General features: G+C 41.8%; 1 protein-coding gene across 2 annotated transcripts in view; it reads left to right on the forward strand.

Annotated features, from left to right (window-relative positions):
• Positions 1-17,697, forward strand: part of col5a3a (collagen, type V, alpha 3a) — a 92,528-nt gene that overhangs the window by 12,702 nt on the left and 62,129 nt on the right. The window contains exons 2-6 of one of the 2 annotated variants that reach the window (XM_053612395.1): positions 2,524-2,691; positions 3,514-3,727; positions 3,935-4,097; positions 10,501-10,623; positions 15,818-16,201. In XM_053612395.1, the coding sequence (XP_053468370.1) occupies positions 2,524-2,691; positions 3,514-3,727; positions 3,935-4,097; positions 10,501-10,623; positions 15,818-16,201 (1,052 nt within the window). The remainder of the gene's footprint in view (positions 1-2,523; positions 2,692-3,513; positions 3,728-3,934; positions 4,098-10,500; positions 10,624-15,817; positions 16,202-17,697) is intronic. The other variant, XM_053612396.1, reaches the window with a different exon arrangement.

The raw sequence follows: 17,697 nt of genomic DNA on the forward strand, positions 1-17,697 counted from the left end.
TGGCTACCTGTGACATGTTTGAGCTAGTTTATTAGCAGTTAACTATCTGGCTACTTAACTTAGCTAATAATAGCGATGAACAAACAGTGTTGGCAACTGTTAAATAAATCACTGTAAAGAGTAAAGATTCAAATGAAAACTCAAATAATGAAATCCCACTTGTGAAAACCTGTGGCAATGATAAGCTAGTTCACTAACAGTCAACTAGCTGGTTAGCTAGCTTACCTAATAATAGTAAGGTAAGTTTGTCATGCTATATTTTAAGAACATTTGTGTTAACCTGTGAGAAATATTACTGGTCAACTAGCCTGCTAGCTAGTTTAAATGAAAAAAAGAAAAAAAAACCCAAAACAAAACATGATCCCAGTGAAATATTTTGACAGGCATGGCTACAGTTACATAAATCACTGAGAAAATAAAGACAATTACAAGCTAGTTTGCTAACAGTTAACTAGCTGGCTCGCTATATTAGCTAATAATAATAATAATAATAATGAGCAAGTCACCGATATAATAAAGATGCATATCAAAACTAAAATACTGAAAACCCTCGTGTTAACATGCAACAATGCTAGTTTATGCTAGTTTACTAGCAGTGATCTCAGTTAAATCCCACGTGTATTAAATAGCAGTTGACTAGCCGGCTAACTGTTTATGATGGCATGAGTGTGTTTGTGTATTTTGAGAAATCCTAGTATATTTGTTCCAATATAGATGTCTATATTTGAGGTGTTTCTTACACAGTTTTCTACGTTAGATTATTGTAATGGTTTGAATTGATATGTTCAGCTGTACTTAGATAAATGGAGCATATCCAGAGAAACAGTTAAGGTCCCAAAGAGATTTCAAGACGGGTAAAAAAAACACTTGTGGTAACTTCCGCATGAACAGGCTTTAGACAAGAGTAAACATTAAACGAGTCAGAGAGGATGCTAGCAGCAGATGAGTCTCTCATTGAAAAAAAGCCACAGACAGGTGCCAGGTGCAGCTTAACTATCATCAGGCCAGACTGTGCCATAACTCTATCCCATAATGACAGTTGCGCCTAGCCACCTGCAGGATTGATTTTAACACAGCTGCCATTTTGGAGCTTCCAGAGAATGACATGCGAATGCACTGCTTAGACAACTCCCCCACCTCCAAACAGCATGCTGTTCCAGTTTTATTGCAATTCACTACACAGTAGAGGAAACTACAAATCCAAGGTGGTTTATAGTCTAGCTAAGGGATATAACCGAATATGAATACATTATTCATAAACAAATACAAACACAGATATGAATAGGAGGCGCGGTATACCCATCCATCCATTTTCCATACCGCTTATCCTACACAGGGAACTCGGGGCACAAGGCAGGGGGACACCCTGGACATGGTGCCCACCCATTGCAGGGCACAATCGCATGCATATTCACAGACTATGGACAATTCAGAGATGCCATAACGGATGTCTTGGGACTGTGAGAGGAAACTGGAGTACCCGGAGGACCCCCAAAGCATGGGGAGAACATGCAAACTCCGTGCACATAGGGCGGAGGGAGGATTCGTCTGGTTGAGACTGCATCAGGACTGGCATTCTACAGGACATGCCAAGAAGGTCACACAATCAGGAAGTTTATACTTTCATGTGGTCAGATATGAAGCTCAGGCGATAAAGAAATGCCACATTAATTAGCATGAAAGTACAGCATTCATTCATTCATTCATTCGTTCATCCTTAGTAACTGCCTGGTCAGGGTTGCTGTGGTTTAAGTTTGCTTATATTTGGGGAAATAGATCCAACTAAGGGAGCGTTAGAAAATGTCATAGGAAGGTACAAACAAAAATAATAATTGCGGGATAAAAAACAGTCTCGCACACTCTTAAAGTTGACATCATTAATGATTGATGTAGCTGAGGTTGAGGAACTGTAACCTCTGAGTTTTTTTCCCTACAGTGTCTTCCAGAGACATAGTGGTAGGGTGCATATATATATAGGTGTGCTAGGCCACACCTACTTTCGGTTTAACACCTGAGTACATATTTATATTTGGAGCATTCAACAGAAACAGACAGTATCATTGCGTTACACCCCTAGTCTACAGACAGAATTCTCAAAGTTGGGTCTGGGAATCCTCATGGGTCCATGAAGCATAGTCAGGTGGTCCTTTATTTATTTATTTATTTATTTATTTTTAATTACATTGGTGGAAATCACAACACGCCATTGTCAAAGTTGTTATGCTTATAAATAATGGTAACTGGAATCTAATGAATAATCAAAATGGATTCTATGCGTGGAGTTCAGACATTTAGCAATTCTCTGGCCCCAAAATATTGCCAAAATATTAGTGTCCACATTTAAATAACATGCCTACATTTTTTAATACATTGTTTGTAATAAATAAACTGATGGGTCCTTGATTTTTTTTTTTTTTTACACTTAGAGGGTCCCGCCCTATGATTGTAAACAGTTTGAGAACCCCTGGCCTATAGTGTTATGTTGTGCTATGCGTATGAAATCTTCATGGTTTTTCCTTTTAGGCAACCTGATTGATGTCCTGCGTGTGCTGGAGCTGTCCGATCGCATGGAGGGCGTGTCCTTGGAGGCGGGGCTGTGCACACATAGAGCTGACACAGAGGAATTGGACATAGCGTTCAGGATAGACAAAAAGATCCAGCTCAGTGCTCCAACCCAGCAGCTCTTCCCAAGTATGCACATGTATATGTAATAGATGTGCATGTCATCTGTTATCTCTGGTGTCTCATTTTTATTAGCTGTTTTAATAGAGGTGAAAATACGAAAAAGAAATACAGTGAATCATTATATTATTCATGTATAATGATCCTTGAAGGTGTGTATGATATGATATTTAGTTTTGCAGAGGTTGAGGCAAAGCTTTACTACAGAATTATGAAACAGATATATTCAAAATATATTTGAAATATTGAAAAAAAAAAATAAAAATGAGCTCTCAAAGCTCTCAATCCGTCTCAAAATGTTAAAATTGTTTCGAGTTACACAGACTAGCTACACATACTATTTAAACACGAACTGTTATTTTACTGTTGGCTAATTTTCAAATCTTATTATATGACTCTACTGATAAACCATGCTAACCAAACACACACAAATACTGCTACACAAGTTTTAAAATTTAGATATTTAACCATGCTAATAAATCATGCTAACGTACCAGTCACATACAAATGCTGCTTTCTGATGCGCCAAGAATTAGTTAGAATAGTAGAATGGACTAGCTAATTTTACACACCATTTAAACAAAAAAAAAAACAAAACACCCTATGTTCCACGCTAAATGACCTAATTTTCTGATTTTAGAAAAACATGATTACGTATATGCCCCAATTATACAGTTTGATAACGTAAGGAATACATCATACATTATATCCGTTTATAGTTATGTTTCATGTTGTGGAACGTGTAAACAGTCGCTCCCTCTATTTTGCCCGTGTCCACTATGTTTACTGTTTGATCATGACTAAGTGTGTCTCTGTGACATGTCCCGATAGACTCAGCTTTTCCTGAAAACTTCTCCCTGATGACGACGGTGCGGGCAAAGAAGAACGCCCAGTTCTTCTTGCTGTCCGTATACGATGAACAGGGTGTGCAGCAGCTGGGCCTGGAGCTGGGCAGATCACCAGTCTTCCTCTACGAGGACCACAGGGGACAACCGACCCCCGACCTCTACCCCACCTTCAAGAAGATCAACCTGGCTGATGGAAAGTGAGTGCTTCTACACTCCATAAAGCATAGACGTAAATTGGCGTGTAACTATTGGGATAACACCAATACACCAGTGCACCTGTCAGCCTAGTACTGGCTTTAACCCCATTTAAACTCTTTGTTCATCACATAGATATGAAAAAGTGAAGGATTTTTCCAAAGTACTACGATATATACACGGATAACGCTGAGGTTTGTTCTCACTAGGTGGCACCGGATTGCCTACAGCGTAGAAGGAAAGGCAGTCACGCTGTATTTAGACTGTAAGAAGGTGGAGACTCTGGATCTGCACCGTGGGGACGACCCTGTGGTCCGAACGGACGGCGTTACTGTATTCGGGACGAGACTACTGGACGAGGAAGTGTTCGAGGTAAAATATGTGAGAAAGTAACAACCAGGGAGGCATTTTTATAAATGGGAAAAAAGTTTTGTAGGTTTTGGGATTATAACATGTTATACGTATATGATAATGATGTAACAAGAAAAAACAATGTGCTTTGACGGTATAGAAAAATAATTAATGACGGCATGCTGTGATGTGGCCTGATATGCAGTGGAGTTCCTTTTACTCGGAAGTTAATCATTTTCCAATAACAGCATGTACTGAAGGGTTTTATTCCTCTGCTGCCGATGATGACATATTTAAATTTATGAAATGTATTAAACAATGCATTTTATCCATTTAGGGCGCCATGGTGGATTAGAGGCTAGAACGTTTGCCTCGCACCTCCAGGGTTGTTGGTTTTGAATCCCGCCTCTGCCCTGTGTGTGCAGTGTTTACGTGTTCTCCCTGTGCTTTGGGGATTTCCTCCGGGTACTCCGGTTTCCTCCCACATTCCAAAGACATGCGCTGTAGGCTGATTAGCATTTCTAAATTGTAATAGTAATTGTAGTGTGTGAATGTGTGCGTGATTGTGCCGTGTGTTGGGCCAGGGTGGCCCCCGGCTCATGCCCCGAGTTCCCTGGGATTTAATTGTTATAAATAACTTTGCGTAAAAGTATCTCCCAATTGAGTACACTGTCCTTTGGAATGGTATAAATCTATATTGCAATCTTTTATCCACAAGCATTTCTTGGTCATGTCTTTTTCATTGTTTGTGCGATATATGCATGGTAGGAGCTGAATCGAAAGCTTCTCCTGAGGCTTTTTATCTTCAGGTGCCGTTCGGGCTTGTTTCGGCTCTGTGGTCTCCACTGATGGATTTGTGTTTACCATGTGAAAAAAGCCGTTTGTTGACATTTCTGCAGCGGATTACGAGTGAGCGTGTCGACAGAATATTGTCTTTCAGGAGCAACTGAAAATTACAAGACGATTCTCAAATGCATTTCCAACAATCACGACAGATGTATAGGGAAAGGAATAGTTTACAGATGAATTAAAACGCTCTGAATGTGGATCATATCACTGTAATTGGGGGCTTGCCAAAAGATTTGATAGATCTCATTTTTATCCCACAGTGATTTATACAAATTTGGACTTATATGGACGGCTGGGTCAAAGGTCAGATACTCAAAGGCGTGCAGATAGCATGAAGGCTTTCAAATAGGATAAATGGATAATGAACTGTATAATTTGGGGTCGTGGTGCTGCTATTTGACAATGAATTAGCAGGGTTTGAGGTTCTGCATTGACAGGGTTTGACGTTCTGCATTGACAGGGTTTGAGGTTCTGCATTGACAGAGTTTGAGGTTCTGCACTGACAGAGTTTGAGGTTCTGCATTTACAGGGTTTGAGGTTCTGCACTGACAGAGTTTGAGGTTCTGCACTGACAGGGGTTTGAGGTTTTGCGCTGACAGAGTTTGAGGTTCTGCATTGACTGTTTGAGGTTCTGCATTGACAGGGTTTGAGGTTTTGTGCTGACAAAGTTTGAGGTTCTGCACTGATAGGGTTTGAGGTTTTGTGCTGACAGGGTTTGAGGTTCTGCACTGACAGGGGTTTGAGGTTCTGCATTGACAGAGTTTGAGGTTCTGCACTGACAGGGTTTGAGGTTTTGCGCTGACAGAGTTTGAGGTTCTGCACTGACAGGGGTTTGAGGTTTTGCGCTGACAGAGTTTGAGGTTCTGCATTGACTGTTTGAGGTTCTGCATTGACAGGGTTTGAGGTTTTGTGCTGACAGGGTTTGAGGTTCTGCATTGACAGGGTTTGAGGTTCTGCATTGACAGAGTTTGAGGTTCTGCACTGACAGGGTTTGAGGTTCTGCATTGACAGGGTTTGAGGTTCTGCATTGACAGGGTTTGAGGTTCTGCACTGACAGGGTTTGAGGTTCTGCATTGACAGGGTTTGAGGTTCTGCACTGACAGGGTTTGAGGTTCTGCATTGACAGAGTTTGAGGTTCTGCACTGACAGGGTTTGAGGTTCTGCATTGACAGAGTTTGAGGTTCTGCATTTACAGAGTTTGAGGTTCTGCATTGACAGGGTTTGAGGTTCTGCACTGACAGGGTTTGAGGTTCTGCATTGACAGGGTTTGAGGTTTTGCGCTCACAGAGTTTGAGGTTCTGCACTGACAGGGGTTTGAGGTTTTGCGCTGACAGAGTTTGAGGTTCTGCATTGACTGTTTGAGGTTCTGCATTGACAGGGTTTGAGGTTTTGTGCTGACAAAGTTTGAGGTTCTGCACTGATAGGGTTTGAGGTTTTGTGCTGACAGAGTTTGAGGTTCTGCATTGACAGGGTTTGTGTCTCTGTCTGCAGTGTGTGTAGTGTATGGTAAACTGCCCTCTCTTCATTTCTGCTTGTCCCTGAGGACAACAGTCCAACCTTCTAATCCCATTAGCTGTGCATATTTTAACCTTCAGAAAGACGCTGTTATCAATGCGCTAGCTCGAAGTAATACTTCACCCAGCATGGCTAATGGGGCTCACTAATCATAAATAAGGAGCTTTTAGAAGCCAGTCGCATTATGCAAACGAGTCTCCATTAGCTTTTATTCGAACATTTTCAGAGCCTGTTTTTTTCAGGGGTGAAGTATAGCTCTAATGGCCACACATCTCAATCCTTTCATCATCCGAACCAGATGTTTCAGTCTGGGCCACACCCCCTTTAGACGCCCCTGCAATAACTGAATGTTCCTGAACTCTCCCACACTCATGTTTAACCTTCTATAACACTCTCCTCACTATTAACCATTATTGTCCAGGATCCACCCACTCTTCACTTTCACCTAGTCTCTAAAACACATCCATCTCTGAAAACTGGGCCTTCATAAAACCTTTACTCCTTTCCTGAGAAATCCTGACAAATGTACACTACACCCATCCATCTGTTCAAATGGGAATACACAGTGATATTGGAGTCATATCAGTGTTACAGTTGAAAAATGATCAGCATCAGTAATGGCCAAACATATCTGGTGGTCTGAGAAAACCCATCACAAGCTGAAATATAGACATTTTCTACTATATAGATTGCACTTTTGAAAACTACAGACCCACAAAGAAAGTTCTAGCGTGTTAAAGAGCCGGTGATGTTTTTCTAATCTTAAACTAGCCAGTTAGGGTGAGCCCGTGCCCACTGTAGCCTCAGAGCCCTGCTCTTGGCTGACTGGAGTGGAACCCGATGTGGTCTTCTGCTGTCGAGGCCCACTTTGAGATGCTTTTCTGCTTACCATGGTTAAAAACAGTGGTTATTTGGGTCTCCGTAGACTTCCTGTCAGCTCAGAAAAGCCTGGCATCAACAAGGTACCTGCAGAACAGGACCATTATGTGAAAAATCTGAAATACTCAAACCAGCCTGTCTGGCAGCAACACCCATGCCACGGTCAAAGTAACTGAGATCATTGAGATCATGAGACTGATTTCTCCATTCTTATGTTTGGTATGAACAATATCTGACGATATACTAACTGACTTGTATCTGCATGCTTTTGTGCATTGGGTGGCTGCCACCTGATTGTATGTTTCAACAAGACAGCAATCCAAAACAAGGCAAAATGTTGAAAACTACATTTTGATCTCCAGACCTGATTTGTAGCAGATTCAGCTATGTCAGGAAGAATTACCAAAGATTTGCAAACAGTCTGGCAGAGTTAGAAGAGAGATGTCAAAAAAACTCAGTGGGTGATGAGTTACAGGAGGTTCAAAAGTTCTTCAGAGAATATGCAAAGAATTGGTTAGCAGTGATAAAGGCAAAGGTTTGACATTTTTTTTTATTTAAAAAAAAAAAGAAGAAAAAAAAAAAGAAAACGTATAGCACAATCAGAAAGGGAATACAGACCTGTAAACACATCATTTTCTATATTTCCCACCATATGGCTAATGACGAGGAATCTCCACCTGTCTTCACACAACCAGCGTTGTGTTCTTTGCGCTCTGTGAAATGATGTCTAATTCATCTCAATTATCGTGCGCTTGCCCTCATCTCTCCACTCCCGTCATTTAGTCTCGTGATTTTTGCTGAGCTGCATCCGGTTCCATCCAGCATGGGCCGTGGAGGCGAAAGCTTGGCCCGTTCTCGGGTCATTTCCCAGGCCCTGGTTCCAGGGTTCTCCAGGGGGGATATGTTTCGGTCCAGTTCCCGTAGCGTGGGAGAGCAGCCCGGGAGACTGTGGTCAGGGCTAAGATTTCAATTGTTTCCAGATTGTCTATATGCAAACTTCATTATGCACTGACACCACCACGGGGCCTGAATGAAACGTCTGAAATGATTGTTTTGGGAACTTGGTGTGTATGTGTGTGTGTGTGTGTGTGTGAGAGAGAGAGGTTTTGATATGGTTTGAGGTCCAGTATGTGTAAACACCCATTTGAGAACTGTACTAACTGTATGGAATCTTTGAATCACTAAGCAAGGAGAAAATGAGTGTCATCTTGAGAACTCTGGACTGATTACAGGAGTGTGATTCACAGGATGGGAAATGGTTAAATGGGAAAGAACCTTCCAAAGAAAAGGTCTGTTTGCCAGACTAATGTGAATTCTTGTAGTAATGAACAAGCTCCACAGTGGGAAAAGAAAAGAATGTTCGCTTGCTAAACAACATTTGCTCGGGAATAGAAGCTGCCAAAGAGCTTTAAACTGGATATGGACCGAATGTTATGGCTTCTTACCAAAAGGGGGCATCGTCTAACATGGCACACATTCACTTACTCAGCGAGCACCAACTGACCAGATGACCAACCTCATCTGTCATTATTTGTTTTATTTTGGTCAGTTGTAGTTCCCCCTGGTTCCATCTCCACATATTTGTCCATATTCGTTTTGACGTCTTATATATATATATATATATACATGAATCACGATAGTTGTCTTTTGTATGTCTCTGTTTAGAACGAAGTTAGCTGAATGGTAATGAAATGAATGAATGAATGAATGAATGAAATCTGCAGCGCATACGACATGTTCAACAAAGAATCTGCTTCTTTTAATACAAACATCACAAAGTCTTCTGTCTCCCATGGTGCAGCTCTGTGACTGACTCACCTTGTGCCTCATACACTACACCCTGTTGAGTAGGTTGCGTGTTGCCGTGCCCTGAACACTTCCAGCCGTCTGTACACGCTGACCTTTGATGTTTGCAGGAAGTTAAACACTCTCAGCAGACTACACCGATGAACTCCTTACTCATTAAAATGTGAAAGCCTTGATCTCAGGATGAGCTCATGCCATGTCTCTGTTTAGGGGCGTATTGTGTGTCTTTGACCCTTATTTCACATTACTACAGGGCAGAGTGACTTAGTGCACAGGTTACCGAGGCATTGTCTAATAAGGTATCAAGAGTGTTTGGAAATTGGGACTGGATTTGGTTGTGTGAAATGATAGAGTACGTGTAGTATTCGTGTTGGCATTCGACTGCCTGTGAGTGTTACTCAGATGTTCAAGCTGAACTTGTTTTCATGATTCATCAGAATTACACTCACTCCTTAAAGCATCACTAAGACTTCTTAACGCTTCTTAAGACTGATAATCATAGTTCTAATTATACTCTAAACGTTTGGGGACGTCCTAGATTTTACACAGGAGTCCAAGCGGCGCGATATAATGATAATGAGTCTTTATTGAGCACATATACATTAGAGCACAGTGAAATTCTTTTCTTCGCATACCCCAGCATACCAGGAAGTTGGGGTCAGAGTGCAGGGTCAGTCATGATACAGCACCCCCTGGAGTAGAGGGGGTTAAGGGCCTTGCTCAAGGGCCCAACAGTGGCAGCTTGGCTGCACCGGAGTTTGAACCCCTAACCTTCTGATCAGTAACCCAGGGCCTGGCAGTACTGAGGCTTGATCCCCTGACCTTATATATATATGGGAATCGAAATCATCTCTGACTTGTAATTAGGACTTTTGAATTAGAAGTTTGAAGTCTGGACCTTACACCCACAACAATGCACAAGCAGAATAAGATCAGACTATTCGGGAGAGTACTGAGACTTGAGGCACACCCACTCACAGAAAGTCAGCGACAGACCCAAGGATGTGAAAACAAACCTGTAGTGGTATCAGTTGCATATTTTATGTTGTGTGTATATAAAAGCAGGTATTAGTAGGTATGCATTTTGGCAGCTTGGTACGCTTCAGTATGTTGACACGCTTAGCAATTACCTCATGTTACAGCCCGTATCGTTTTTTGAAATGTTTGACTTTGGATCTTAATTAGCACTTTTAACTAGTTTGTGGTTTTTATATTACCTGATGATTATGGTGCAAAGCAAAATGGACTATTCAGATTTTAAGTGGCAGGATGCAATTTACAATCTATTGTTCTTTTTTGCAAGGCTTTGGCCTGAAATGTCAGCGTATTCCAGATGGCATGTGTAATGTGGAATTTATGTGTATTTGTGTGATAGGGAGATATCCAGCAACTGCTGATTTTGGACGACCCCCAAGCTGCAGAAGAGTACTGTCATCACTACATCCCAGACTGTGACTCACCTCTGCCTTATCGTACCCAGAACTATGAACCCGAGGAGGTAAGCATGCACACATACACTCACATACACACTCATGAACTTCCTCCCTTAGCTGACTTAGCAGTTTCATTATCTGACTCGTGCATTTCAGAGCCTCGAAAGTAGCTCCTGTCTTATATCCTGCTGATCCAAACGACATTTGAACACTAAACGATTGTATTTTGTCGATCTGGTAGTCAGTCCGACCTCCTGTCTGCCTCGTTGAACTTCTGCTTCTCTCGCACATCCTCTTGCGGTATCTTTACCACTCTCTCTGTCTCAGATTTATTGCCTCATATTCTTTCAAACAAACACTTTTTTTATTTTCTGTGAACTCCCAGCCCACACCAAACCTGTCCTCAAAAGTTCACGAGGACGTGGGTCGCCTTGCAGTCTGCGAAAAGTTTGCAGCGTGTACTCCTTTTTTTTTTTTCTTCTTCTTTCGGTAAAGCCTCACCGATCTCTCTGGCTCGCCTCAGGCACTTGGGCTTTTAACAGACACATTTGCATTTACTGCAGGTTTTCTGGGCAGCCCTCCCAGAGCAGCAGTCTGTCAGCCAAGCAATAAAACAGGGAGCGAGGACACGGAGACCGAGTCCTCACTGCCAGACAGCTACCTGCCGTGTCTGTTTATTACTTGATCATTTTATTTGTTAGCGCCAGCAGCACTTAGAGGAATTCTCCACCTAAAACTGCAAACGTAACCGATAGTGAATGGAAGCTTGTAGAGTTCAGTTAGGATGGAACGCTAACTCGCGTTCAGAGAACAATAAATGCAGAAGCTTTTAGTGCATGTGAGGACAGAGCAGGTGCATAATGTATTATAGACTATAGGAAGTACATAGGGTTAGGCTAGGGTTCCCTCTAGGTGTGAATGAGTGTGTGTGTGTGTGTGTGTGTGTGTGCATGGTGGCTTGCGATGCACCGATGTCCCATCCAGGGTGTCCCATCCTGCCACAAGTCTAGTGTTTCCAAGATTTGGACCACGATAAAGTACCTGCTGAAGATAAAGGACAAACTGAATCAGTTAGGATATAACTGGGGTGATGTATCATTACTGGTTGCAGTGCTGGTGTCCCTGTCTCACCGATGCCATGCAGTGTTTTTCCTCCCAGTGTCATTGCGAATGTTGAATGACGAGGTAGCGTCACCGCACAGTCGTCAGAATGCTAATGTTAATCCTCTTGCCCACGTCAGGGGGCATGACTCACACTAGGCATTTTTAACTCACACTTTTGTAATCTTATGGGAAGCGAGCGCAAGAGGGATGGAAGCTGAGGTTTTGGAAGCAAAGTTTTCAGAAATGTTGAGTTTTTTCATCGAACCAGTCAGATCACAGCTCAGGGGGCAAGTAAGAAAAAACAAAACAATATGGAGGAAAATGAGTTTTGTTGGTAAGTCAGTGATATAAGGAGATTTATGACGTGTCAAATCAGAGATATTTGAATTTTTAATGTAGATAAGATAAATATTGCAGCGTTGTTATGGTTACAGCATTGTTAATGTTACTGTGTTGTTATGGTTACAGCATTTTTATGGTTACAGTGTTGGTATGGTTATAGCATTGTTTCGGTTACAGTGTTATGGCTACGGTGTTGTTTTGGTTACAGTGTTGTTATAGTTACATTGTTGTTATGGTTACAGCATGGTTATAGTGAGAGCATTTTATGGTTACATCATTGTTATGACTACATTGTTCTTATGGTTACTGTGTTGTTATGATTACAGTGTTGTTTTGGTTACATCATTGTTATGGCTAAAGTATTATAATTACAGGGTTGTTATGGTTACAGTGTTGTCATTACAGCGTTGTTATGGTTACAGTGTTGTTGTCAGTACAGTGTTGTTATGTTTACATTGTTGTTGTCATTACCTAGTTGTTATGATTACAGCTTTATTATGATTACAGGCTTGTTGTCATTACAGCGTTGTAATGGTTACAGTGTTGTTGTCATTACAGTGTTGTTATGATTACAGTGTTGTTGTCATTACAGCGTTGTTATGGTTGTGTTGTCATTACAGCGTGGTTATGGTTACAGTGTTGTTGTCAGTACAGCGTTGTTATGGTTACAGTGTTGTTATGGTTACAGTGATGTTTTCATTACAGCGTTGTTATGGTTACAGTGTTGTTGTCAGTACAGCGTTGTAATGGTTACAGTGTTGTTGTCAGTACAGTGTTGTTATGGTTACAGTGTTGTTGTCATTACAGCGTTGTTATGGTTACAGTGTTGTTGTCAGTACAGCGTTGTAATGGTTACAGTGTTGTCAGTACAGCGTTGTAATGGTTACAGTGTTGTTGTCAGTACAGCGTTGTAATGGTTACAGTGTTGTCAGTACAGCGTTGTAATGGTTACAGTGTTGTTGTCATTACAGCGTTGTAATGGTTACAGTGTTGTTGTCAGTACAGCGTTGTAATGGTTACAGTGTTGTTGTCATTACAGCGTTGTAATGGTTACAGTGTTGTTGTCAGTACAGCGTTGTAATGGTTACAGTGTTGTTGTCATTACAGCGTTGTAATGGTTACAGTGTTGTTGTCAGTACAGCGTTGTAATGGTTACAGTGTTGTTGTCATTACAGCGTTGTTATGGTTACATGTTATGTGCATGATGCACGAGCTGCTTCAATTTCTATCAGCACAAAAGGCTTTTTTTTCAGTACATTGATTTCACTTTAAATGTTCAGGGTCAGAGCTTGTGTGCTGTCATTTTTCTGCTCATCATCTTTAGGCTGCAACACAAATGCATTATTTCTGGTAATGCCGAGCAATAATGTGGCCTCTCCTGGCACTACAGAGACCACGGACCAGGATCCTGAAGATTTCTGACTCACACAGCCTGCACTAGGACACACTGAGTAACCCAATCTGACAATGCAAGAGCCAAGTGTGAGAAATGTGTGTGTGTGTGCGCGAGTATAAGTGTGAGTGTAAGTGTGAGTATCTGTAATATGTTTGTGTCGGAAGATTCAGAGTGTTTCTCACCATGTGAGGATTTATGTTGTGTGTGTATAAACAAGCATGCACGTGTGAGTGTTCGTCACAGTGCACGTGAGAATGCGCGTATGTGTTCCTGCACGTGTGCGTGACTCAGAGCCGTGACAAAGTGCGGCAGTGGCTTGCATTTTTGGAAAACCCCGCTGGGAGGAAACTGGGAAAAAAACATTGATTTGTGCGCTGGGTCATGGGGAACATTGATTTCTGCACCACGCTTCCCACGCTGTGTGTGTGTGTGTGTGTGTGTGTGTGTGTGTGTGTGTGTGTGTGTGTGTGTAAGTGTGTGTGGTAAGTCAGAGCCAGTTCTCTCCACAGCTGAGACAAAAGCGTGTAAAATCAGGTCTGATGAGCATCGCTTGCATTACTGACCCACATCTTATGTCATTCACAACATACCCAAACACCTCTTCCAACACACACACACACACACACACACTCTCACACGTACACACACACACACACTTTGAAAAAACACACCTCATCAGACCAGTTTATCCAAGGCTTCTGAGAAATAGCTTAAAAGCAGACATTTTGAACATAAATTATAGTGCACCTATGAGTTGACCTTTGACCTTACATGCACATTACATATAAACGATGTATATAAAGTACCAATTAAATATGATCAGATGTGTACATTATATATTATGACTGTCAAATCATTTAAACGTTGCATTGGAATGTAATACTTCGATACTTTTCAATAAAATAGTACACAGACAGTGAGGAACCTCACATATGAAGAAATATCACAGGCTTAAATGTTTTAGATTTGTCGTTATATTATATTTTATATTATATTTATTATGTCATTATATTGGGCGCACGGTGGCTCAGTGGTTCGCCTCACACCTCCAGGGTCCGGGGTTCGATTCCCGCCGGGGCCATGTGTGTGCGGAGTTTGCATGTTCTCCCCGTGCTGCGGGGGTTTCCTCCGGGTACTCCGGTTTCCTCCCCCAGTCCAAAGACATGCATGGTAGGCCGATTGGCATGTCCAAAGTGTCCGTAGTGTATGAATGGGTGTGTGAGTGTGTATGTGATTGTGCCCTGCGATGGACTGGCACCCTGTCCAGAGTGTACCTCGCCTTGTGCCCCATGCTTCCTGGGATAGGCCCCAGGTTCCAGTGACCCTGAAGAAGGAGTAAGCGGTAGAAGATGGATGGATGGATGGATATGTCATTATATTTTATAGATATGTAGCTTACTTACAGGTTTGTCTTTTATTTTTAATTCAGGTCCCTCAAACATACAGTGAGTCAGAATCTAAGAATCTTTTCACTATATACGCTCACTACATGGAGTGGAACACAACCCATATAGTGCACTAAATGCCCACCATTTGAGATTGAATGGTGCGACTGCTGGGAATGAATGAAGTTTAGGTTTTGGACTTTCTAAGAAACATTCTTTATTATTTACCGGTTATATGTACCCACAGTTTTAAAATTGTGTTTAAAAATGAGTTCTTTTCACTATATACTGTATGCACACTACATAGGGTAGGACATAGCCTATATATATATATATATATATATATATATATATATATATATATATATATATATATATAAATAGTGCACTAAATGGCCTCTATTTAAGATTGAGCCACAGAAAAAGCATGACTGCTGAAAGTATGTTTTGGGAATGAATTATATAACTTTTTAAAATATTTTTTGTGTGTCCCAATTTCAAAAAAGTAAAAAAAAAAAAAAAAAAGAAAAAGAAAAAAAGTGATCAATAGCATGTATTTATTCAAGACACAAAGGCCGTTAACCCTAACTCTAAGGCTAAACATGCGATCTTGTTGGATTTCTTCATGGATTTTTAGCCATATTTTCAAAATTCAAGCAGTAAAATTCATTCTGCCAGCCCTGATACTAATATCCTGTATCATACTCTAGTACTACATGTTAATAATTCATTTCCGTGTTGATCAGTTTCATTTCCTGTGACGACGAACCCTGCTGTTGTTTCATTCCTTGTTTGCTTTGAGAAGCTTTGCTTTACCGATACTGTAGAAATGAATTCAGTTAGGGATCTAGATACTCCACGGCCGGTGTGACGTTAACATGGTGAGTAAAAATAACATGCCGAGGGTATCGGTGTTCTCTCCACTGTCAACATGTACAGTACCACTGATATCTCACTCCTCTGTTATTCTTTTCCATTCGCCCCCCTTCTCTAAACTCCACCCCCTTTTCACAAACGACCAAACCCACCAAGCTGGACGACGTGATGCAAGGCGACGAACCGGAGCCGCCGAAGAAGAAAAAAAAAGACAGGAAGGGCAAAAAGAACAAAAAGAAGAAGGACCGGTCGAAGAAAGGGGGAAAGAAAGAGTCCAGGAAGAAGAGGAAAGAGGCAGAAGTTCTTGAGGAGGGGTTTCTCGAGGTGTCCACTCGTCCGCTCGAGTATCTCAGACGAGATCTAGCGCCGGCTGGAACAGATCCTACGACGGCTGCGAGAACTCCAAATGAGACCACCGAGGAGATAGACTCCATCCCCGAGATGCCCACACACGAGCCAGACTCACTGCCCACTACACCATCTGATGATGTCACTGTATCACTCACTGCATTGCCCCAGTCTACTCAGACTGAGGTGGAGGTAGACTGCCCTTCCTGCCCCGTCCTCCTCCTCCTCCTCCTTAACACCTCCTAACCACAGACTCCTAACTCCCCCCACCACCATCACCACCCTCACTAGCCACCCTCCAACTCCATCACTAACACCACAGTCAGAAGAAATGGCGATACTCAACAGGAAGCATGCACTAATCACCCTGTTATGTAATTACAGACCATTTGAAATGAAATAGAAGATTATATCAAATATAGCATTCTCAGGTTTATTTCAGCTCACTTTCAGGATGTTTACAGCTAGTCCAACTAGCGATGAACATAAAGCAGTCCCGTCAGGATTTTGCCTTTTTGCGATCACAGGAATGAACACGAAATCAAGCAAACGCCGCGATATTCGGAGGATCACAACGGATTTTCCTCAGCCCTCTTCGATTCACGCACGTGCGTCGAACACGAGTACAGCTAAAATGTTTCATTTACCAACAAACGTGCGATTGCGATTTCGCCAATTCGCCAAAAGTCGTTGTCTTGAAAAACTCTACAAATGAAACTCTTGAAAAAGCTCTGCAAAATCAAGCGTTTTTGGCCACAACAATCAGAAAAAAAAACTAAACACTGTGAAATCCTGTACAGACCGATAAAGAATTAATAGCAGAAAAAATATTACACACACACACATATATATATATATATATATATATATATATATATATATATATATATATACACACTCACTCACAAACACCTGCTCATTAATGATGAGAGAGGTCAGAGGAGAATGGCCAGACTGGTTTGAAAAGACACTCTTTACAACCGTGGTGAACAGAAAAGCATCTCAGAACGCACAATATGTCGAATCTTGAGGCCAAGAACAGAAACCCAAGGCTACACTAGGGTCCAGGGTCACCTAAACTTGCCAGATTGGGAAGCAGCCAATGTTTTTGACTGGCAGGTGTGGAACCTGATGTGGATTTCTGCTGTTGTATCCCATCCACCTCAATGTTTGGCATGTTCTGAGATGCTTTTCTGTTCACCACGGTTGTAAATGATAATGATAATGATCACATGGACATTACAGCACAGTGAAATTATGTTCTTCGCATACCCCAGCATGTTAGGAAGTTGGGGTCAGAGTGCAGGGTCAGGCATGCACGATACAGCGCCCCCTGGAGCAGAGAGGGTTAAGGGCCTTGCTCAAGGGCCCAATAGTGGCAGCTTGGCAGTGCTGGGGCTTGAACCCTCAACCTTCTGATCAGTAACCCAGAGCCTTAACTGCCAAGCCACCACTGCCCCAAATCAAGCCTTCCTCTCTGGCCATCCCATCTGGCACCAACGGCCATGCCACGTGTGTGTTAAAGTCACCGAGATCAAAGTTTGATGTGAATAGATAAAGACAGATATACAGTAGATATTCCTGATAAATACAGTATATTACGGTATGCCTTTACACATACCACAATACACATTACAATTCACAAATCACAATTCCATTCGAAATGGAACCGTTTAATCAAAAACGAT

The sequence above is a fragment of the Ictalurus furcatus genome, chromosome 24 (assembly GCF_023375685.1).
Source record: "Ictalurus furcatus strain D&B chromosome 24, Billie_1.0, whole genome shotgun sequence".
NCBI classification, from domain to species: Eukaryota; Metazoa; Chordata; class Actinopteri; order Siluriformes; family Ictaluridae; genus Ictalurus; species Ictalurus furcatus.